Below are 21,877 nucleotides of genomic sequence, written 5' to 3' on the forward strand. Positions count from 1 at the left end.
TGCTATTAAGGACATTTTAAAAAGTTCCAGAGGCCTCTATAAGTGTCTTAAACCTTCTCAGAGTGGTTTTAAATTTCCAGAGGCTTCTAGAGCCATTTCGAACTTTCCTGACACTTCCAAGTGCTCTAAAAAGTGTCAGAAGCTTCCTTATGTGTCTTAAATCTTGCCAGAGTAGGTTTAAACTGTCAGAGGGTTCTAAGATCGTTTTGAGTGTACCAAAGACCTCTAAAAGGTACAGAAAACTTTCTGAAAAATTCCAGAGCCCTCTCTAATTATCTTAAACTTTTTTACAACTGTTTTAATTTGCCAGAGGCCTCTAGAATCACTTTGAAAGTTCTTTAGACCTCTAAATGGCATTGAGAAACTTTTAAAAAATCCCAGAGGCCTCTACAACTGTTTTAAGCTTTCCCAGACTTGTTTTAAATTGTTACGGGTCTCTAGAACCATTTTAAATGTACCAGAGGCTTTTACAACTGTCTTAAACTATCTCAAACCTGTTTTTAATTGCCAGAGGCCTCTAGGACCATTTTGAAATTTCTGTAGGTCTCTAAATGCTATTAAGAACCTTCTGAAAAGTGTCAGAGTCTGTCTAAACGATCCCATAACTCTTTTAAATTGTCAGAGGCCTCTAAGACCATTTCGAACCTTCCAGAGACCTCCAAGTGTTACTGGCAACCTTCTAAAAAGTGTCAGATACTTCCACATGCGTCTTAAACCTTTCCAGACTGGTTTTAAATTGTCAAAAGTTTCTAGGACCGTTTTGAATGTGCCAAAGACTTGTAAATGCTACTGGAAACCTTGTAAAAAGTTCCAGAGCCCTGTAAACTGTGTTAAACTATCTCAGAACTGTTTTAAATTGCCAAAGGCCTCTGAATGCTATTAGGGACATTTTAAAAAGTTCCAGAGGCCTCTATAAGTGTCTTAAACCTTCTCAAAGTTGTTTTAAATTTGCCAAAGGCTTTCCTGACTTTCCTGACACTTCCAAGTCAAAAGCTTCCTTATGTGTCTTAAATCTTGCCAGAGTAGGTTTAAACTGTCAGAGGGTTCTAAGATCGTTTTTAATGTACCAAAGACCTCTAAAAGGGACAGAAAACTTTCTGACAAATTTCAGAGCCCTCTCTAATTATCTTAAACTTTTTTAGAACTGTTTTAAATTGCCAGAGGCCTCTAGAATCACTTTGAAAGTTCTATAGGCCTCTAAATGGCATTGAGAAACTTTTAAAAAATCTCAGAGGCCTTTACAACTGTCTTAAACTCTCCCAGACTTGTTTTAAATTGGTTTTAAATTGTCAGAGGTTGTTTTGAATGTGCCAAAGTCCTCTAAGTGCTACTGAGAACCTGCTAAAAGGTGCCAGAGGCTTCTACAAGTGTCTTAAACCTTCTCAGACTTGTTTTAAATTGTCAGAAGTTCCTAGGACCGTTTTGAATGTGCCAAAGACCTCTAAGTGCTACTGAGAACCTTGTAAAAAGTTCCAGAGCCCTCTAAACTGTGTTAAACTATCTCAGAACTGTTTTAAATTGCCAAAGGCCTCTAAATGCTATTAAAGACATTTTAAGAAGTTCCGGAAGCCTCTATAAGTGTCTTAAATCTTCTCAGAGTTGTTTTAAATTGCCAGAGGCTTCTAGAGCCATTTCGAACTTTCCTGACACTTCCAAGTGCTCTAAAAAGTGTCAGAAGCTTCCTTATGTGTCTTAAATCTTGCCAGAGTAGGTTTAAACTGTCAGAGGGTTCTAAGATCGTTTTGAGTGTACCAAAGACCTCTAAAAGGTACAGAAAACTTTCTGAAAAATTCCAGAGCCCTCTCTAATTATCTTAAACTTTTTTACAACTGTTTTAAATTGCCAGAGGCCTCTAGAATCACTTTGAAAGTTCTTTAGACCTCTAAATGGCATTGAGAAACTTTTAAAAAATCCCAGAGGCCTCTACAACTGTCTTAAGCTTTCCCAGACTTGTTTTACATTGTTAGGGGTCTCTAGAACCATTTTGAATGTGCCAGAGGCTTTTACAACTGTCTTAAACTATCTCAAACCTGTTTTTAATTGCCAGAGGCCTCTAGGACCATTTTGAAAATTCTATAGGTCTCAAAATGCTATTAAGAACCTTCTGAAAAGTGTCAGAGTCTGTCTAAACGATCCCATAACTCTTTTAAATTGTCAGAGGCCTCTAAGACCATTTCGAACCTTCCAGAGACCTCCAAGTGCTACTGGCAACCTTCTAAAAAGTGTCAGATACTTCCACATGTGTCTTAAACCTTTCCAGACTTGTTTTAAATGGTCAAAAGTTTCTAAGACCGTTTTGAATGTGCCAAAGACCTTTAAGTGCTACTGAGAACCTTGTAAAAAGTTCCAGAGCCCTCTAAACTGTGTTAAACTATCTCAGAACTGTTTTAAATTGCGAAAGGCCTATAAATGCTATTAGGGACATTTTAAAAAGTTCCAGAGGCTCTATAAGTGTCTTAAACCTTCTCAGAGTTGTTTTAAATTTGCCAGAGGCTTTCCTGACTTTCCTGACACTTCCAAGTGCTCTAAAAAGTCTCAAAAGCTTCCTTATGTGTCTTAAATCTTGCCAGAGTAGGTTTAAACTGTCAGAGGGTTCTAAGATCGTTTTTAATGTCCCAAAGACCTCTAAAAGGGACAGAAAACTTTCTGAAAAATTTCAGAGCCCTCTCTAATTATCTTAAACTTTTTTAGAACTGTTTTAAATTGCCAGAGGCCTTTAGAATCACTTTGAAAGTTCTATAGACCTCTAAATGGCATTGAGAAACTTCTAAAAAATCCCAGAGGCCTCTACAACTGTCTTAAGCTTTCCCAGACTTGTTTTAAATTGTTAGGGGTCTCTAGAACCATTTTGAATGTGCCAGAGACCTCTAAATGCTATTTACAACCTTCTAAAATGTGCCAGGAGCTTCTACAAGTGCTTCAATCTTCTAAGAGTTATTTTAAATGGTCAGGGGTCTTTAAAATCCCTTTGAATGTAAGTGCTATTGAGAACCTTCTTCCCAAAGCCTCTACAGGTGTTTTAAACTTTCCAAGAAATATTTAAATAGTCAAAAGTTTCTAGATTTATTAAAAAAATGCCAGTGGCCTTTAAATGCTACTGACAATCTTTTAAAAAGTGCGAGAGGCCTCTATCTTCTCTCAAAGATATGTTTTAAATTCTCAGATTGCTCTAGAACCATTTTGGAAGTAAAATAATACTGAAAAAACTTTCTAAAAATCAATCAATATCACATTTAATGACGGACATACGTTTTTAGCTGGGGCAACAATCAAAAGTCACTGAACAGACAATAACATCACACGACCGCAAAAAATCTTTTTATAATTTCTTTAATTATTGTATTTTAGACATTTTTATAATAAATTTTGAGTAAAAAAAAAAGGATTGATTATATTATGTATTGTCCTAGACCTGAACCGTCAAAAGACAAATTGTTATCACCTAAAGCGCGCGTTAAAAGCAAAGACGTTGACCGCTTATCGAACGCCAAAGCCAAAGTTATGGTCACGTTGTATCGACAGAAGGAACTCCTTAAAAAAGACATTCTCCGTAAAAGAGCTTTATTGGAGAAGGAGTTACAGTACGAAATCCAGGTCTGTAGTTTCGCTCGCTTGGTGCTGATCAGATTATTGTTAATCGTGAAATGTTCTTAGAAGGAAGTGGCCGACGAGTTAGCAGCTCGGACGAAAATCGAGCGGACTAAACAGGACGAGGTGAGAACGGGCAGTAGCAAGCGGAAATCGGCGCCCACCGCCCCTACGCCCGCGATTCCCCTCACAAAAGGAAGCGCGGGACGTGGCAGGAAATCCAAAGCCCATTCTTCCCCTAATTCCGCTTCGAAATTGAAGAAGGAAAAAGTGCGTTGCTTTTCTAATTTTTCTCGTTTTATGTGACTGAACTTTTTCACCGTAGGTTTACTGCATCTGTCGAACGCCTTACGACGAGACGAAATTCTACGTTGGCTGCGACTTGTGCAATAATTGGTTCCACGGTGACTGCGTGGGTATTACGGAGGAGAGTAGTAAAAAGTTGACCGAATTTGTTTGCGATGAATGCAAGCAAGCGCGCGAAACTCAGAAGCTCTACTGTTTGTGTCAGCAACCTTACGACGAATCACAGTAAGTATTTGTTTTTTGCTTTTTTCTTCATATAAAGTGGTGGGGATGGTTGAAAAAGGTTGTTTTGACAGAAATGGAATATCTCAAAAAATGGCTGATTGTAGCGCCTTTTTGCGCCATTTTAAACATCACGCACATGTTCGATTTAGTTTTCGGTCTTTTCTGTAGAGGGCGTTTTTTCAAAATGTACGCTTTCATCCCAGATATCTCTGAAAAATCCAAATATGTTATATACAGACAATATCCTATATCGGCCGTTCTTTGAAAAGGTGGACTCTAGGAGGCTGTGAATTTGGAGATTGATCACCGCCTACTAGTTTCAGTTGTCAAGTAAAGTGTTGCATTCATTTATTTGCTAATTTTAGGGATTTCTCTGTGGTACTTTAGCATTAATTAGAGTTATTTTGCAGTTCAAGTTGTCTTTAGCTTTGCTATTAAGGTATAACAACTTTTTGAAACTGCTTATTTAAAAATCAAAAAAAAAAAAACAAAATTATGAATGCAACACTCAAGATGACCAGTTCTGCTTATTGCACCGCCTACTATACTCAAAAATTTCAATATGGCGAAATAGTGATGACAGTTTGCGTTTGTTTGTATTGTGGAAATTGAGTTTTTTTAGGATTAGATGAATTTTTACGGTTTAAAATCAAAGCTTGAGGTTATTTGCGTAAGTTATTTTTGTTTGCTGCCGTTCATAAGTTTTTCAAGCCAAATTGTAACAGCAATTCAGGAATAAGCCCAACTGTGTCAGTTTTTTACCGGATCTAACTCAACAGTGGTTGAATACTTTGAAGTGGGATGATTTAACTCCAACAATATACTCAATGGTAGGTACAAGTGCTTTCTAGTACAGTAAACTTATTAGGTACTTGTTACATGCACAGGTATGTGAGTTTCATTTTAAAGCCTCCTTCATAGTGAGAGCAACAAAAATAATCTTGAATGAATGTTCTTGGTAATAACGTAAAAGCCATTTACCAGTTTTGCTTACCTAGTTTCAAGGATTTACAGATTTTTTTACTTTGAACTAGTTTGCTGTGTGTTGTACTTTCCAGGACAAATGTTCTAAGCAATTTATTTAGGCTGGACTTGATTGTGTACAAAAAAGCTCTATTCATACATATCTGGATCAGGAATGAACCTTTTTTTGATTTTTCACTCACAAATTGCAATCAACTATACGAAAAAATTTAAAAAAAACATATTTTTTACTTCATCTGCATACGTTTGTTTATAAAACGAAAACCACTAATTAAAAATGACATTTTAGGCTTTCTAGTATAGAGGGCGGTGGATTAATTGAATTATCGATACAGCGCCTGCGCAGTTTTCCTCTGATTCTAGTGTGCTGTGCTACGGCGCCCACCAATGAAATGAAACTTTATATTGCGTCAAAACAATATTTTTCATCGGTGTTGCCAATAGTTGCGTTTGTTCCCTATTTTCCTACAATATTGTGGTTCAATTCTAACTTGAAGGTTACAGGATAATAGTATGGTGGTATATTACTAAAATGTATTTGGTATTACGTCACCCTAACCCTATTTTACTGTTTATGGTTTGCCATTATGTTGGTTGTGAAACTTTTTCAGTTTACTGAATAGGAAATTTGATAAGGATTTTAAAAATGCGCTTAAAACAGTCGTTTTATTACTCCAAATTATTCTCTAAAAACCACGTGATGTTTGTCACTATTGTCAGAATTGTCAAAATTTTACTAGAATTTGCAGGAATTACATTTTAACACAGTTTTCCAAACGCAATTGTCGCTTCATAGTCTAGCTAAATAGTCTTCTGAAATCACGTGAAAATTGTCACTAACATCAAAACTGTCACACCACACTCAAAAGTTAACAAAAATCAGTATTTAAAATCGTTTTCTTGCAACATTTGATATAAAACTTGTTTCTGAGATTTATGACAGTTATTTTGACAATTGTCACGTGACGTCTAACTAAACAGTGTTCTACAATCACGTGACAACTGTCATTAACGTCAAAAACTGTCAAACCAACACCCTGTACGACAGCTACTACATTTATACCGGTTTTTAGATTCTACATTTGTTGCGATCGTTGCCAAGACTGGTTCCACGGCCGATGCGTGGGAATTCTTCAATCCGAAGCAGACAATATCGATGAGTACGTTTGTCCACGCTGTCAGAAGAACAGCTCCGTCAACTACGTAAACATGAAGGATTTGTCGCACAAAGACTTTGAAAATTTGAAAAAACTTATCAAGCAAATACAGGTAAGTTTTTGTTGTGCGCGTGTGTTGATTAAGAGAGTTATGAACTGATTTGGTTCGGTTAGATGCACAAAAGTGCGTGGCCTTTTATGGAACCAGTCGACCCCAACGAGGCTCCAGATTACTACAAAGTCATCAAAGAACCGATGGGTAACTTGTTGATCCTCTAATTTAACTTTAGTAGTTTCCAATAAAACAACTTTTTGCAGACCTTCAAATGATTGAATCAAAAATCAACGATCAGCGTTACCGGAAGTTGAGCGAATTCATCGGCGATATGACGAAAATCTTCGACAATTGTCGCTACTACAATCCCAAAGAATCTCCGTTTTTTAAATGTGCCGAATCGCTCGAAGCGTACTTTGTCAACAAAATCAAAGGTTTAAGAGATAAGCTTTCGGAAGGAGTCAAGTAATAAGCCAGATTCAAGATAACGAATATTAGTTGTTTTGGTTGACCGGTGTATCTTGCCTCGAAATAATTTCGCTCGTGCTTTTAACAAACTAGTTTGATTAGGCCGGTGTAAACGATCTCAGCTTTTTTTTTTGAAAGAACGTTTTAAGGTGATTTTTCACGTGAAATGTAAATACGTAAACGGAGGGATATTATTGTAAATACGCGTATATATTTTTTTGTACAGTACTTTCTCTAATAGCGGTAATAATTAGGTGATTCAACTTTGTAATTGTGTTCGATCAAACCATGGAAAATGGTTAGTTTTAGTCTTTCCGAGTGATGCATATTTTATCATAGTTCTATTATTACCTTTCATGAAATTGAATCGCCTATTCTATTATTGTGTCTTCAAACATTTCTAAGGTCTAGTGGGCTCTTTGAAGGCGCAACATTCGTGATTGAAATAGTCGTTTTGTTTAAAGTATTTATATATTTATGTAATTATTATTGATTAGGTTTAGTGCCATTGTAGATACAGTTTAACAAAACATCCGTTTCAGTGTTTTTTTTTTGTGACAAAGAGATTTCCTTTACGTTTGCACATATTTTAAAATTTTTATATTTAGTCGGTAGACATCTTGGATCGTTTTATCGACAAATAAAAACTTATATGAGATTTTGTTTATTTGTAGTTTTCCTTCGTAGAAAATCTTAGTAGAGATATGCAATCGTTCCTCTCAATTTTACCTCGATTAGATTGTGCTGTGAATGGATGTCAAAAAAGTCGCACCCACCAACATTTGCCATATAAAATAGTGTAAATAAGTGAGCAACATAAGTTGACTGACTCTGGCAAAGGAAACTTGGTTCCACAGTAGCTAATGAACCAATTTATAGCAGTTATTCTAAGCAGTTAAAAATGCATTTTTGTAACTAAAATAAAACGCATTTTCGTAAAATCACAGTTTTATTTTACAAACGACTGCTCTAATAAATTATATTATTTAAATTAAGGCAGTGTACACTGGAAAAAAGATATCATATAGTATAGGTCAAACAATGACCTATACACAGAAAAACGAGATTCGAATTTTTGTCTTATGTTTTTGAGCAAAACTGGAATCTGGTGCAGCAGTCTAGTCTAGATTAATACTGACGGTCAGAACGACAATAAATGCTGAAAGAATAATGAATTATTTGCACGGCACCCGCAAAAACGTCATATTACCATGAAAAGTTTTACAGTATTGCCAATAATAATTGACAGTGACAATCTATATTTTTCTATACATTAAGAATTTCCTAGTTTATTCAAAAACTATTCTACTAGTATAATAAGAATAGTAAAAAATCGTATATGTACATAAGCCTATTCAAGTCTTTTATAATTTATTTAATTTCAAAGTTCTACAGCTTTAACCAGCCAGTAGATTCCAAAGTTTTGTTTTCATTGACAACTTAAAATCTACTCGCCTCACACATTGCCCAGCAGGAAAGTGATATTTTCAAGTTCAAACTAGGAGTAACTGATGAGATCAGGCAACATCGGCTTGCCTAAGTTTGGTCCATAGATAATTTCTTTATAATAATAATATACACTAACTCTATATACAATAAGAAGTCCCTTAAGTAGCTACGCATTCACAGATAGTTCTATTTTAAGAAAACTTTTTAAAAGAAGAGTGTTTATGGCAATAATGATTCGATAGAACACAATTATTGTGTTAGTTTACGTACGTTAGAATAATCGTAAGAAATGTTTCAATTAGTTTTCTTAAAGTTGTCGTAAAAGCTAAGTTACTAAACAAACGAAGAGAAACCCGGCAAAGGGGCTCTTGATCGGGCCATGTTGTTTAAGACGATTTGCCCTCCGTTCAAGCTCACTACGGCGCTACCTTCGGGCTCCGAATCCGTGTAGCTGCTGTAGTTCTTTACGGGTTTCTGGCGTTTCCACGATTGTCGCAACGTGTCGTTTACGTTGGCGTAATGATTCACAAATGAGTGAGGATCCGATCTTACGCTTTCGTTTTCACTCTCAGAACCCTATAAATTAAAATACATATTTCTGTAGAAATCATAACAATGAAAGTGCGAGAAATAACGGGTGTTCAATAGTGTTGTTATGGTCAGGTCGCCTATGGATGGCAATTGTCACAAAAAGCCTACGTCTTAGATAACTTGATAAACAATTGTTATATGACAGCTGTCAATCTGCTTGATTTCAAACCACAGCCAACTACGACTATAACAATTATTGAACATCCCTTACAAGGCAATTAAAAGCAAATACTCACTAATAGAGTCCGGATTTATAGAAATTTTGCTTTTTGTAAGTAATAAAAGCAATCAACCTTTGACATCTGTGAACGACTTACGCAAATTGCAGATTTTTTGATTTTTGTGCTTATTTTAGTTTTTTGTTCTTATTTGGTCAAGTGAAAATGTCACTTAGTCAAAAAAAAATTTAAAAACGTTCCAAAACACTATAGAACCTCTAAAATGCCTTGCAAAAGCTTCCAAACGCTTCTTCATCTAGCCTAGAAGATCTCAAAACATTTCAAGACAGTCAAAAACCGTTCATAAGTTTTCAAATGCTTTAAGAGCAGTCCAAAACCTTCAATGCTTTTTAAACTCTCCAGAATCCTTGTAAATGCTCCTAAAGTAGTGTTTAACAAATTTCTAGAACTTAATAATTTTTAAATAATTTTGCTTTTTTTCACAATTTTAGTACTTTTTAATCCGGACTCTACTCATTAATAAAAAAGCTTGCAGAAATGTGTGGCTGTAAATAAGCGGAAAATTGCTGTATCAGTGATCAACTGACTACTCATTTTGTAATGTTTTACAGCCAACATAATAAACAATCTACGAACATACTCAAATACACTAAACATCCAATAGGCCACCTAAAATACGACTAACCTTTACCTTTGCACGTGGGGACTATACAAGAATGATTGAAAAGGAAAATGCTTTAATTAATCACAATGTTACACAACATACAGATGTGGTAAATCCAAAACCGACCATAGGAAAACCGTGTAACTGACAGAGAAACGTAGATAATTGCATTCGTGGGACAAAGACAGAAAACGAAAAAAACATAGTATTCAATACCCTGGACAAACTTACTTACGGCGTTTGGCAACAGCGCGCTAAGAATATGGCCTACTTGATATTTTTTTCGTTTACTGTCTTTGTCCCACGCATGCAATTATCTACGTTTCTCTGTCAGTTATACGGTTTTCCTATGGTCGGTTTTTGATTTACCACACCTGTATAAGATTTATGTATAGTATAGCAAAAAGTTTGCTGAGAATATCGTTTTAATGATACTTTTTAAGATGGTTAATAAAACAACTAAATGTCTTGTAAAAAGTCTGTAAGCAATAAATACAAACCTACACCCGCATACTAAATACTGCTCGAAATCTTCCACACTTTGAAAGTTAAAACATGTCAAATACACGTTTAACCAAAGATTACAATTTACCTGTTCGGAGGAACTCATTTCGGAAGGTTTCTCCGTGACACTACTATCGTCCGGGTTCTCGTCGTACCCTTTCAAACTCTCTTCGTCGGAATTGTAGGGAACGGAAGCCGGCGAGGGTCGTGGTGGGGATTTTCCTGTAAAATTAAATATAATCCCCACAAACAACACGGTTAAGCTGGGTTTATACAGCGCACAATGCATAACATAGAAAGTTGGCTTTACAGTAATGCCTACTGTCGTTTATACAGCGCACAACACTTGCACAATACCGCATAGAAAGTTCATAATTTTTAACTTTCTATGCAATTGTTATGCGATAACAACTGTACGCATGCGCAAAATTTTGTAATGTCATATTTTGACATCCGCCGTCCGTCATTGTATTTGACATCCGCCGTCCATCATTGTATTGCGTTATTGTTTTGTTTATGAATGGTGGATTTGGATTGTTCAAGAATTGTGGTTGATTTTGTGATTTTTTGGTCATTTAGTGCAATAAAAATAGTTGAAGTGTCTACGGAAAAAACAGAGTTTAGTGGTAAAAATTATCTAGAGCTAATTAGTTTCTCTTTGCATCAAGAATTTATTAAACAATTGCAGATGGAACCTTGGCAACAATTGGGGCTTCTACTCTTGATGGGTGCTGCAGCTACAGCTTAGATGTCAAGAAAAGGAGAATACGGAGGTTTAAAACGCGACCTATGAATAGAAAACGCAATGAACATAGTGTTTTTGAAAAAATAGTTCAGTTTGCAGAAAAACATGATACAGAGAGCAGTTTTTCAAATATACGCGTATGACTCCAGAACTGTTCAATAAGTTATTAGCTCTTGTGGGGGCCATTCCTGCAGAAAGACAAGACAAAAAATCCAATTAGCCCAAAACAACGTCTTGCCCTCACTCTGCAGTAAGTACATTCTCAATTCCAAATAAAAATGTGTAGTATTGCCAGTTCTGTTTTTCATTTATTTATCAGAAGGTTGTTCTATGCAGAAAATAGCATGGAATAATAACACCTGAAGAGTGGTTGGAATCATCAGGGATAGCCTGGTCGGTTTGTGTTGACTTTCTAAATATGGAGAATTCTAATATATTGTTGTTATTAAAAATGTTTTATTTCCCCTTTTCCAACTTTACAACAGCAAGCACACCTTTTTTGCCTTATCCTCCTTATCTGTGCTTGACATGATTGAAAAATGGCAAGCGACAGAAAAATAACATTTATCACGTGTTGTCATAAGCTTTTTTCATTGGTTAAAAATTATATGTTGTGCGACTGTATAAACACCAAAAAGAAACCCTTGTGATTTCTTGTGTAATGTATAAACCCAGCTTTAAAGTTTACATACCCAAAATCGGTGGTGGTTGATTATGGGGTTGTTTTCTCGCTGTGGTTCTCTTACTTAAAGTGCCCATGGCCGTAATGGTGCCGTTCGAACTTTTCGATCTGTAGTAGTCCATGGCCAGCTCCTGATGATCGGCCATCGACATGGCCATTGACTCCTCCAAAGTTTTCTGTGCTTCTTCTACAAACCAGCAACTTTAAGGAACCAAATTTCTTAGCTTCACTTCAACTTACGTTTGTACTTGTAACTTTTGCTTTTAACGCATAAAATTGCGATGATCGTTATGATGATTATGATGGAAGTGGCGGCTAAGGCCACCATAAACCACGTCTGTCTGTAAAACGGACTGTTTTGCAAATAGCCGTATTCCATGTAAAGTTTAGACGGTGTTAAAAGGTAATCTTCGGACTGGGCCGGGTAGCTAATTCCAAATTTGTTGTAGGGAATCACGCGGAAAATGTAATAAGTCGAAGGCAGCAAGCTTTGATATGAAATCGTGAAATCCTGCAACGGTCCGTTGTTAGTTTTAGTGACCGTTTGCCATCGGGGATCATCTAAGTAATAAAACTCGTTGTTAATTTAAAAGTTGGAAAATAGCGTGGGAAAACTAGTACCTTTCCTCTTGGATTCAAAGTAGTAACCTAAAATTGGGCCTTTACCAGTCGGTCCGTTAGTCCAGTGCAAATCGACACTGGACAGTTGTCTGGTGACCACTAATTCTTTGGGAGCACCTGGAGATCCTTCTTGAGGGCCCGTGGTCACGTTATTGGACACAGGAGGTCCGTAATCGATTGTCTGAGCTCGTACAGTAAACGTGTAAGTTACCTGTTCCTCCAAGTTTTGCACTAGCAAATAATTGGTTGAGACTTTTTGTTTCACCTGTTTGCTAAACCCTAAAAAAAGGAATTATTTTCATATAGTCAGAATGAAAATACTGTTGCAAAGCGAACTTTTGATTATTAGTTAGGATTTCTTTAGTTATTTGTTGTTACCCCTGTATGTTACGTTGCTTTGTTTACGTTCTACATTCTTTTGTCTGTGTTCTAGAAAATCCTGGCTCCGTTGCTTATATAGAGAGAGATTTATGTTATAGCTTAATGAGTGTGAGAGAGAAAGTCAATTTCATGAATATTTGGGAACTTTCTAGAAACCATGGAAGCCTATATAAGCAGCTGAACCAGGCCTGGTTAGTTAGTTGTTGAGTTGATGGTTGTAGTGAAGTTGAAGTTGTCAGATAACGAGGTTAAAAGTCAGTGTCAGTTTATTGTTTGTAAACAATATACAGTGTTGTACAAGAAGTGTGTTATTAAGGAGTACGACGGTACAACTATAAAATGTACAAAACAACAAGGGACTTACGTTCATTTTCTTCCGCCGTCTCGTACGTAACAATATAACCAATAATATCGCCGTTTCGCTTTTTGGGCGGGTCCCACATCACCACCAAACTGTTCATGGTAATTTCCGTGAACTTTATATCGGCCGGAGGTCCAGGTACTCCTTGTAGCGTCTTCACTGTAATTGATTTAGACCGGGGCCCGTCTCCGGCCGGATTAAATGCCAAAATCTGGATCCTGTACTCGGTGTACTTGTCCAGGAAAACCAAACTGTGGGACGTGGATGTGGCCGGCACCACTTCAATTTCTTCCTCCCAACGTTTGTCCTCTTCCAATTCTTGAGGCGAATTGATAACCAGATAGAATATCTACAAAATATTATTTAGTTCTGTACTAGTACTATTCAGATGTTATTAGTGACCTTATAACCAAGCAGTTCGCCATTTTGCATGTGTTGCTGAGGCGGTTTCCACCTTAAACGCACTTCCGTCGAGGACACCGGCTCTCCTTGCAAAGCTCTAGGCTCCCCGGTGGGCACTGCCTCGCCAACGTAAACAGTTACAGGAGGACTAGCAGGACCTTCGCCTTGGATGTTGAAGGGCACCACGACAATTTCGTAGTTTTGGTCTTGCAGTAGCTCACTCAATACCATTTTACTCGCCTATAGTATAACCACCCATTTACGATACTTAATTAGTGAAAATATAAAGTGAAACGCACGTTAATGCCTTTGACTTCCTCTTTGGGAGTGGCCTGTAAAGCGGTGGGAAAATCAGACACTGGCTGGAAAACTACACGGTAACCGCCAGTTTTAGTGTCGCCACTCCAAAACTGCTCCTCGATCGGTATCCAGAATACTTCAACGCTGGTGGTAGTTATGGGCACGGCTTTTAGACTACTAACTGCTTTACTAGGAGCTAAAAAAATGATTTTAAAAACAATAATTTAACTTCTAATCAATCAATGTTTATATACCAAGAATTGAACAATTTTTAGAAAGTTTAATTTGTACAAGCCTCTGGAACTTTTTAAAAGGTTTTCAATAGCTTTTAGAGGTCTATGGAAACTTGTAGAGGGCTCTAGGACTTTTTAGAAGGTTCTCAGTAGGATTTAAAGGGTTCTGACACTTCCAAAACGGTCCTAGAAGCCTCTGGTAATTTAAAACAGTTATGGAAAGCTTTTAGATGCTTGTAGAGGGCTCTAGCATAGTTTAGAGGCTTCTCAGTAGCATTTAAAGGATTCCGACACTTTCAAAACGGTTCTAGAAGCCTCTGGTAAATTAAACCAGTTATGGAAAGGTTTTAGACGCTTGTAGAGGCCTCTAGCACGATTTAGAGGCTTCTCAGTAGCATTTAAAGGGTTCCGACACTTCCAAAACAGTTGTGGAAGCCTCTGGTAATTTAAAACAATTATGGAAAGGTTTTAGATGCTTTTAGAGGGCTCTAGCACGGTTTAGAAGGTTCTCAGTAGTATTTAAAGAGTTCAACACTTTCAGAACGGTTCTAAAAGCCTCTAGTAATTTAAACCAGTTATGGAAAGGCTTTAGAGGGCTCTAGAACGGTTTAGAAGGTTCTCAGTAGCATTTAAAGGGTTTCGATACTTTCAGAACGGTTCTAAAAGCCTCTGGTAATTTAAACCAGTTATGGAAAGGTTTTAGATGCTTTTAGAGGGCTCTAGCACGGTTTAGAGGCTTCTCAGTAGCATTTAAAGAGTTCCAACACTTTCAGAACGGTTCTAGAAGCCTTTGGTAATTTAAAACAATTACGGAAAAATTTAAGACACTTGTAGAAGGCTCTAGAATTTTTTAGAAGATTGTCAGTAGCATTTAAAGGGTTCCGACACTTTCAAAACGGTTCTAGAAGCCTCTGGTAATGTAAAACAGTTATGGAAAAGTTTTACACTCTTGTAGAGGGCTCTAAGACTTTTTAGAAGGTTCTCAGTAGCATTTATAAGGTTCTGACACTTCATAATTCTTCTAGAAGCCTCTGGTAATTTAAAACAGTTATAGAAAAGTTTCAAACAAATTGTGGGACTCTTCAGAAGCATCCCACTAACATTTAGAGACCTCTGGCGGTTTTAAATAGAATTTTAAATTACAAATTAAAAAACTGTTAACTGAAAACAGTGCTTACCGGCTGAATAAGTTCTGACCTCATCAGATTCCGGGCTAAACCGACTCGGTCCTATGTCGTTAGTAGCCTGTATACGAAATCTATAGGTTGTATAAGGTTTCAAATTGGATACAGTGTAGGAAGTAAGTGACGGATCTACACGTTCTGGCAAACGCTGCCAAATGCCGTTGCTTTCCATTTTTTCGACAGTGTAATAGCTATAAAGTTTCAATTTTGAACTAAAAGTGACTATTTACTGTTTGAGCATAATTTACCGTAACGGTGCAAACCCGTCGCGTCCAGGTGTCCAGCTGAACGTAATCGCCCTACTCTGAACTTGAGACATGCTAACTTGAGGTGCAGAGGGGGGTTGCGGAGGTTCCCTGTTGTTTGTAGTGAATACTAAAGCTTTCGCCGCGTTGCCCCAGCCCATTCTCGTCTGTGCCATAATCGCAAACAAGTAGTATTTTTCTTGTTCCAGCTGGGTAAATCTAAAGGTCCGATCGGATGGTGGAAACTCCTTAGCCGATTTGCTATTAGGATTTGCGTCATTAATGTGATAGATCACCCTGTAGGCTAGGATTTCTCCGTTTGGTTCTTCGGGAACATCCCAAATTATGCGGGCTGAAGTGAAAGATACATCTGGGAACGAAACGTTCGATGGTGCTCCCGGGACATCTTCAAAGGTTCTAACTGACACGGCCGGTTTACTGGGTTCCCCGTCTCCTAGTCTTGTATATGCTAAAACCTATCATTTTTGCTTTTTAATGTATTGTTTTCAAGAGGAGAGTAACAAAATAATACCTGTACATGATACACCACATACTTTCGTAGCTCAGTTAGGGTAGTGGTGAAAGTGGCGTTATTGGGGATGACTTTGTAGTCTGAGCATTTTGAGTCAGTGGCGTAGTAAACTTTAAAACCTTCTATCAAACCATTCTGATGCTCTTTCGGCACATCACCCCATTTGACCACTATCGTTGTTGACGAAGTGGCGTTAGCCACTACATTAAGAGGTCCAAATGAAGGCACTAAAACCTTAAGTTAGACCCTGAGGACTTTGAAGCAAATTTAGTTAACAGTACCAGACTCTCTGGTTCTCTCCAAAGCTTTGGGACCGGCTGACGAGCAACCTACGTCATTACAAGCCTGCATGCGAATTTCGTAGAGAGCAAACTCCTCTAGACCGATAATCACGTGAGAATTAGCCGTGTGGTCCTCTATAGTCGCACTCTGCGAGTACCCAGTTCTCACTTCCACGTAAGTGATACTGTAACCGCGAGGATTGCCGAACCATTCAATTTGTTGTAAAGGCTACATAACGTTATGTTTTTATTCCAATTTGTACTGGAAGTGATGATTACACTTACGATCCACCGCACTCTGAGTTCAGTGGCGCTCATGGCTCGTACCGTGACGTTTCGAGGTGGATGAGCAGGCGGGGCTTGGATAGTTTGAAACTCTTTGGTAGCTTCTGATGGTGGACTTTGACCCACCACGTTGTTGGCAATCAATCGCAATCTACAGAATACCAGAAAGATTGCAAATTTAATTCTCCTCATCCATTTAACTTTTATTTACCGATAAATAGTAAAAGGCACTAAACCAGTGACTGTTATAGTGGTAGCGTCGGGATCGCTAATTTCGTGGACGTTAAACCATGTCGAATTCCTTGCAGTTTGAGCTTGCACCGTCCACTTGATGATGGAAGAGTTGCCGTCGAAACCGGGGGTAAATTGGAGCACGACAGAGAAAGCTTCAATATTAGATAGAGCCAACTTTGACGGGGCGTGAGGTAACACTGGTTCTACTCCTGATTGAATTATAGCCACCTAAATAATAAAAAAAAACGCTTTTAAGTGTCTTTTGCTAATAATTAAGTAGATTATTTCCTTCCTATCAATTTTGACCAATCGCTATCAAGAATTAGTATAACAAATGTAAATTTTAAGTGGAAAAATCACTTAACAACTGTCAACTTAGCTGTCAGCAGTTTTTCCGGAAAAAAATTCGGAAAAATTTCACGCTCCTCACAGCAACATAAAGAATAGTGTTACCCTTTCTAGCTTGAAAGTTATTGTTCTTATTAATTATTGTTCCTATTGTTTTAATTAAAATAAAATGTTTATTTAACTCAGGAAATAATCTTACCAAATATCCCTTTCATACTCGTTTCTAAGTAATTTGTTTTAACAAATAGCTCGTCTTCGACTCGGATGATTTTTAAAACCACTTTCGCTCATGCTATTTGTTAAAACAAATTACTTAGAAACTCGTTTTTCCGAATTTTTCCGGAAAAATTAAATGCACTAGGGATATTACCCCCGACTAATTACCTTTGGAGGGCCAGGTCCAACAGCAGTCCACGCAGTAACCTCAAACCGATAATGAGTGGTAGCCTGTAGTTCAGTGATTTTTTCGCTTAGGGTACTGGCGGACAAGTTTCGTACCCTTAACGTTTCAGGCATATCCTTAACTTGGTACTGAATCTGGTACCCGGTTAGAATGCCGTTGATTTTTTTCGGTGGCTGCCAGAGCACTTTAACAGCCCTGTCGCTGATATCGTCGAATTGCAAATTGGTCACCTCGTCGGGCACTACATTTGTTCCAACAATTAATATATTTTTCAATTAGTTACTAAATCACTGACCGTCTTCCTGAGTTTTAACGTAAACAAACTCGCTAATTTCGCCATCGCCGGGATCAGTAAAACACAAAACTGTGATATTGTACTCGGTGAATTTCTCCAGGTGAGTCATAAGAGCCGTTTGTTCGGCGTACGGATCTAACAAGTTAGGGTGGACCGTCATCATGCTAGCTTCCACGTGACCTCTGGTGGTGTGCCATCGCCACGCTTGAATTTTGTAACCTTGATTGATACCGTTGATTTTCTGCGGATCAGGCGGTATCCACCATATTTGGACGCTGGTCGAATTAAGGGCGGCCACCCTACGGATTATGGGTGGAGCTTCAGGCACACCCTCTTTTGTTTTGATTTTGGCTCCATCCGTGTACACTCCCACGCCCTTATTGTTGTACGCTGCTATTTGTACTATGTAGTCTTTCCAGGTGATTAGATCTGTGATCAAATAGTTTCTTTGAGCCTGCAAGTTTAGTTTAGTAAAATTGGTTTATTAAGTATTATAGAGTAGGAGAACCTCGTTGGTTATGTTGCGATAAGTCCAAGGACTGTCATTGTAACCGTACAACCGATATCGAATGATGTAGCCTAGAATCAAACCGTTTCTGTGCTCTTCAAGGGGTGGCTGCCACTGGGTTATAATTTCCGATGAGCTTCTAGCGGAACCCACAAACCCAACGGGGGGTCCCGAAGGAGCTACAACATAAACAGTATGTTATTTAAACTGAAAGCCAAAAGTACACGAACAAGAATAAAAGGGACAATCACATAGTAAATGCGTCAAACTGAAGAAAAACGAAAAAATGCAATTTAACTGGACCCACAAGACAAAAGTCAAAATTTACAGCAAATAATGACGTTTTGGTGCTTGCGGGCACCTGAACAAAGTGGATGCAAGACGTGTGATACTTAAATCATGCAAAATATAAACACAAATCCCACCTTTAAACAGAAATGTATATGAGCTGCCTGCATGATAAAAAATAAATAAAAACAAGTTGCTTATGATTAGGGTTTGGGCTTATAGTCTAGTTTAAGGAAAATTGGTTATAATTTGTTATTCATTTGGGTTTCTCAGTTAAAATTCCCAGTTAAACCATTATTATCATATTTTGATACTATATCTATATCGATTTTACCAGTTATAACCGATTAAATATTTAAAAATCATAAATAACACAACATAAAAACCTCAACGCAAAACCAATTACGCGGTAGCTCATTAAGAGGCCATTCAAAAGTTCCGGTTTTGTTATAAACGCTCGCCATTCAAGCAATACATTTTCCTAAAAATAATTATGTAGCATGTGAAATTTGAAAAGCTTTTCCGGTCCGAATTGAATTAAAGTTTTAATTAAAACCGATTCGAATTGTTTATACACACACAAAAAAATCCCAAAAAACTTACCTTCTTGAGGCAACATGACCTGGTTGCTTGGTTCTGAAGGGCTGCCTTCACCAACGCTGTTCACGGCGCTCACTCTAAACTGGTAGGAAGCGGCAGCCTTCAAATTTGTCAACAGTGTCCACCTGTGATCGCCGCTCACGTTGCTCACTTCGGTCACCCAGTTGAGCAAAGGGTCTGGAATGGGACCTGAAATTGGGGGCACTAATGGAGCCCGATTAGACTGTCTTTGTGTTGAAATGGACGGGGGCTGATTGCGATTTACAGAGCATGCAAGTTTTTCGTCACAAAATTGAAAAAAAGGAAGTTATTTTTATTGAATTCCACTAACCAAAATAAATGCAATTTATATGAAATCAAAATAGCAACGCTTCAGTAACTGATGAATATTTAGAGCTTCCGAAAATTTGATATTTATAATCGGACGCCATAAATGCGGATGACAATGAACATTATTGTTGCATTAGCCAAACATAAAATGCGCCACAATGGAATCCAAACAAAACGCGAGTTGCTTGGCGGGTCCGCATTTAACTTTTAACCGATTATAACGAGTACAAATAAATCCCACTTAATCAGTTTACAAAATCAAAACCAGAGAAAAAGTGGGAAAGCAAACTAGTTCCAAAAGCTTTTTAGTTACATGCTCATGCGGTTAAACACTGTTTCTGTGTATGTTAGTAATTAATGCCAAAGAATGGCTGTTGTTAGTTTACCCAGTGTCTTGAAAATAAGGATTTTTTTTTCAAGAAAATAAAGAAAATTTATTTATTTAATTTATAGAATAGGTACATTTTTGTAGGGATGTCAAGTGTTTACCATTATAGTTAGTTTTAGTAGGATTGTATGTAGTTATTAAGAAAATTAACAGTATTACTTGATGAACTTCAAAGGAGGTGAAAAAGGTGGTACGTGGAGGTAGAAGATGGGAAAAAAGGTTTTTTTGGTTGTTGATTGTCAAGAGAGACTTTTAATGAGAGCTGAAAAGTCAGTTTTCTAAAAAAATCGAGCAAAAATCAGACTATATTGAAGATCAGGGGATCTTAGAAAGCTGTTTCCTTCCGGAACGGAAGTTACTGGGTGTTATACCGAGTGCTACCAGCAAATGTACCGTCTAGTCCACGTTATGACATGGAGCAGATTGTTATAGAGGACTTATTCCAGAAGTGGTTAAATCGATAACCGAGAAGGCCCCCCCCCCGGCTGTTACCGAGATACAGCCTTTGCAGTTAAAAATCCACCTCAACGGAAAAGATTGGTCAACTGACGGTTTATTTTGGACAATTTGGACTCTTTGACGAAGAGTATTAGTTGTAAGTAGTTTGTAATTTTTTGTATTAAAGACATTTGTAGTTTCAATGATATATTTAGAAGCCGGATTTTTAGGTAGAAAGTAAGTTAGATAGGTTTAGTTATTTACCTTAAAAATAACTTGGCATCCCTATTATCGAATTTTTAATCAAGCTTATTTATTTAAATTTTCTTTATTTACTAGATTCTGAATCCAGAATCTGATGCCAGTTATGATGATATTATCATGCAACTAGGAGGTGAGGGAGATTTGAGTAAATCTCATCTTCAGGATGGTAATAATCTTGACACCAGCACAAAAACAATGTTTAAGCCAAATGGAATTCCCGGACAGTACTGTTACTTACCAAACTCTGGCACTTCTCTTTTTTGCACTATGTACTGTTTAACTGGGCTGTTACCGTCAAATCCTGGAGTCCAACTGACATTCACCGCTCTTTGCCCTCCATCATCGGTCCTACAATTTCCAAAAAGTTAGTAATAAATTTGCTTTAACTTACTGGAAACAACCTTTCAGCCTTAACATTGGTAGGTGCGAAAGGAAGTTCGATAACGCTCAACTTGGCCGACCTGGTGTCGTTCCCACCTGGTGACCTGACCGCGCACGTGTAATGACCCACATCGGACGCTCTGACCGCCTGGATTTCCAACATGCCGTCCTGCAGGATGTTGATTCGTTGACTTCCACGTGGATTAATCAACCTTGAGAAAAAATATATTTTCAGTTTTTTTGTTTAGGTAATAAAGTGAACGTACTGTTTATCGCGGAACCAGTCTAGTTGGTAAGGCACCGCGGGATCCGAGGAGATTTTACATTGTAGAGTGGCGGTGTGACCCAACAGTACCCTGGTGTCCACCGGAGGTTGTACGATTTGAGTTCGAACTGTAATTTGTTTGTTGTCATTATTAGTATAATTTTGTTGGGTTATTGTACGGTACTAACCTAAAACGGAAAGATTGGCGGATCCCCGTACTTCCCCAGCTTCGTTAGATCGCACGCAAGTGTACACCCCGGCGTCTTTTTCACGAACGGCGGCAATCAACAAATCACCAGTTTCTAGGATTTGAATTCGACTGGAAGTGGACACTTCTTCTTCACCTTTAAATCGTTAGTAAAAAGATCAATTGTTTTAAACGTCCAACGTTTCAATTTATGTCAAAATTGTCAATTTCAATTCGTTAACAAATAATTAATGTTTAGGCAAAATGATCGTTTATTAGCAAATAAATTGTAAGGAATATTATCTGCTCAACATAATATGTTACTTAGGTTTTATTTTGTATATGTGTAAATACATCATTTTAGTATTTATTAGAAAAAAAAATGATTGACTACGTTTATATCGAGCAAATTGAATCCGATCATGTAAACCGTCATAAAATCCTCGATATAAACGACGCGTCCATGCCATGGATGTCCGATGTAAACAGGATTCACTTGACAATGACACATTAATTTGACAGACGG

At 37.6% G+C, this 21,877-nt stretch overlaps 2 protein-coding genes and 1 long non-coding RNA gene across 8 annotated transcripts in view; 2 read left to right on the top strand and 1 right to left on the bottom strand.

Moving 5' to 3' along the window:
- Window positions 1-3,381: 3,381 nt before the first annotated feature.
- LOC145728563 (nucleosome-remodeling factor subunit NURF301-like) lies at window positions 3,382-7,441 on the top strand. 2 transcript variants are annotated; one of them, XM_081978902.1, is made up of 6 exons: window positions 3,382-3,594; window positions 3,655-3,858; window positions 3,914-4,119; window positions 6,177-6,372; window positions 6,435-6,519; window positions 6,579-7,441. In XM_081978902.1, exons 1-6 carry the CDS (start codon window positions 3,397-3,399, stop codon window positions 6,782-6,784), a joined length of 1,095 nt encoding a protein of 364 aa, XP_081835028.1. In that variant the 5' UTR covers window positions 3,382-3,396; the 3' UTR covers window positions 6,785-7,441. The 2 variants fall into 2 exon arrangements, with proteins under 2 accessions (XP_081835028.1, XP_081835030.1); XM_081978904.1 differs by having other exon boundaries at window positions 3,658-3,858.
- A 272-nt stretch (window positions 7,442-7,713) lies between these two features.
- LOC145728561 (protein sidekick-like) overlaps window positions 7,714-21,877 on the bottom strand; it is a 60,559-nt gene continuing 46,395 nt past the window's right edge. For 2 of the 5 annotated variants that reach the window (XM_081978900.1, XM_081978897.1), the window contains 23 exons: window positions 21,353-21,508; window positions 21,166-21,292; window positions 20,920-21,111; window positions 20,757-20,866; window positions 19,102-19,302; window positions 18,211-18,389; window positions 17,703-18,156; window positions 17,389-17,648; window positions 16,634-16,884; window positions 16,423-16,573; window positions 16,138-16,366; window positions 15,857-16,083; window positions 15,328-15,800; window positions 15,074-15,270; window positions 13,662-13,858; window positions 13,363-13,602; window positions 12,964-13,309; window positions 12,219-12,497; window positions 11,838-12,158; window positions 11,608-11,784; window positions 10,259-10,392; window positions 9,688-9,708; window positions 7,714-8,808 (listed from right to left, as the gene is read on the bottom strand). In XM_081978900.1, coding sequence (XP_081835026.1) covers window positions 8,566-8,808; window positions 9,688-9,708; window positions 10,259-10,392; window positions 11,608-11,784; window positions 11,838-12,158; window positions 12,219-12,497; window positions 12,964-13,309; window positions 13,363-13,602; window positions 13,662-13,858; window positions 15,074-15,270; window positions 15,328-15,800; window positions 15,857-16,083; window positions 16,138-16,366; window positions 16,423-16,573; window positions 16,634-16,884; window positions 17,389-17,648; window positions 17,703-18,156; window positions 18,211-18,389; window positions 19,102-19,302; window positions 20,757-20,866; window positions 20,920-21,111; window positions 21,166-21,292; window positions 21,353-21,508 — 5,165 coding nt within the window. In that variant the 3' untranslated portion in view covers window positions 7,714-8,565. The remainder of the gene's footprint in view (window positions 8,809-9,687; window positions 9,709-10,258; window positions 10,393-11,607; window positions 11,785-11,837; window positions 12,159-12,218; window positions 12,498-12,963; window positions 13,310-13,362; window positions 13,603-13,661; window positions 13,859-15,073; window positions 15,271-15,327; window positions 15,801-15,856; window positions 16,084-16,137; window positions 16,367-16,422; window positions 16,574-16,633; window positions 16,885-17,388; window positions 17,649-17,702; window positions 18,157-18,210; window positions 18,390-19,101; window positions 19,303-20,756; window positions 20,867-20,919; window positions 21,112-21,165; window positions 21,293-21,352; window positions 21,509-21,877) is intronic. The other 3 variants (XM_081978901.1, XM_081978899.1, XM_081978898.1) reach the window with 2 other exon arrangements.
- On the top strand, window positions 10,664-11,209 carry LOC145728566 (uncharacterized). The gene is made up of 2 exons (XR_014178119.1): window positions 10,664-10,796; window positions 10,859-11,209. It is a non-coding gene; the product is annotated as an uncharacterized LOC145728566 (long non-coding RNA).

This window comes from Ips typographus, linkage group LG4 (assembly GCF_016097725.1).
Source record: "Ips typographus isolate SLU linkage group LG4, UJ_Ityp_2.0, whole genome shotgun sequence".
In the NCBI taxonomy this organism is placed as follows: Eukaryota; Metazoa; Arthropoda; class Insecta; order Coleoptera; family Curculionidae; genus Ips; species Ips typographus.

Excerpts from the sequence above, each read along its gene's own strand:
- LOC145728563 (XM_081978902.1), top strand. The coding sequence starts at position 3,397 with ATGTATTGTCCTAGACCTGAACCGTCAAAAGACAAATTGTTATCACCT. Across the intron at positions 3,595-3,654 it reads AGTTACAGTACGAAATCCAG|AAGGAAGTGGCCGACGAGTT; the intron begins GTCTGTAGTTTC and ends AAATGTTCTTAG. Across the intron at positions 6,520-6,578 it reads AGTCATCAAAGAACCGATGG|ACCTTCAAATGATTGAATCA; the intron begins GTAACTTGTTGA and ends AACTTTTTGCAG.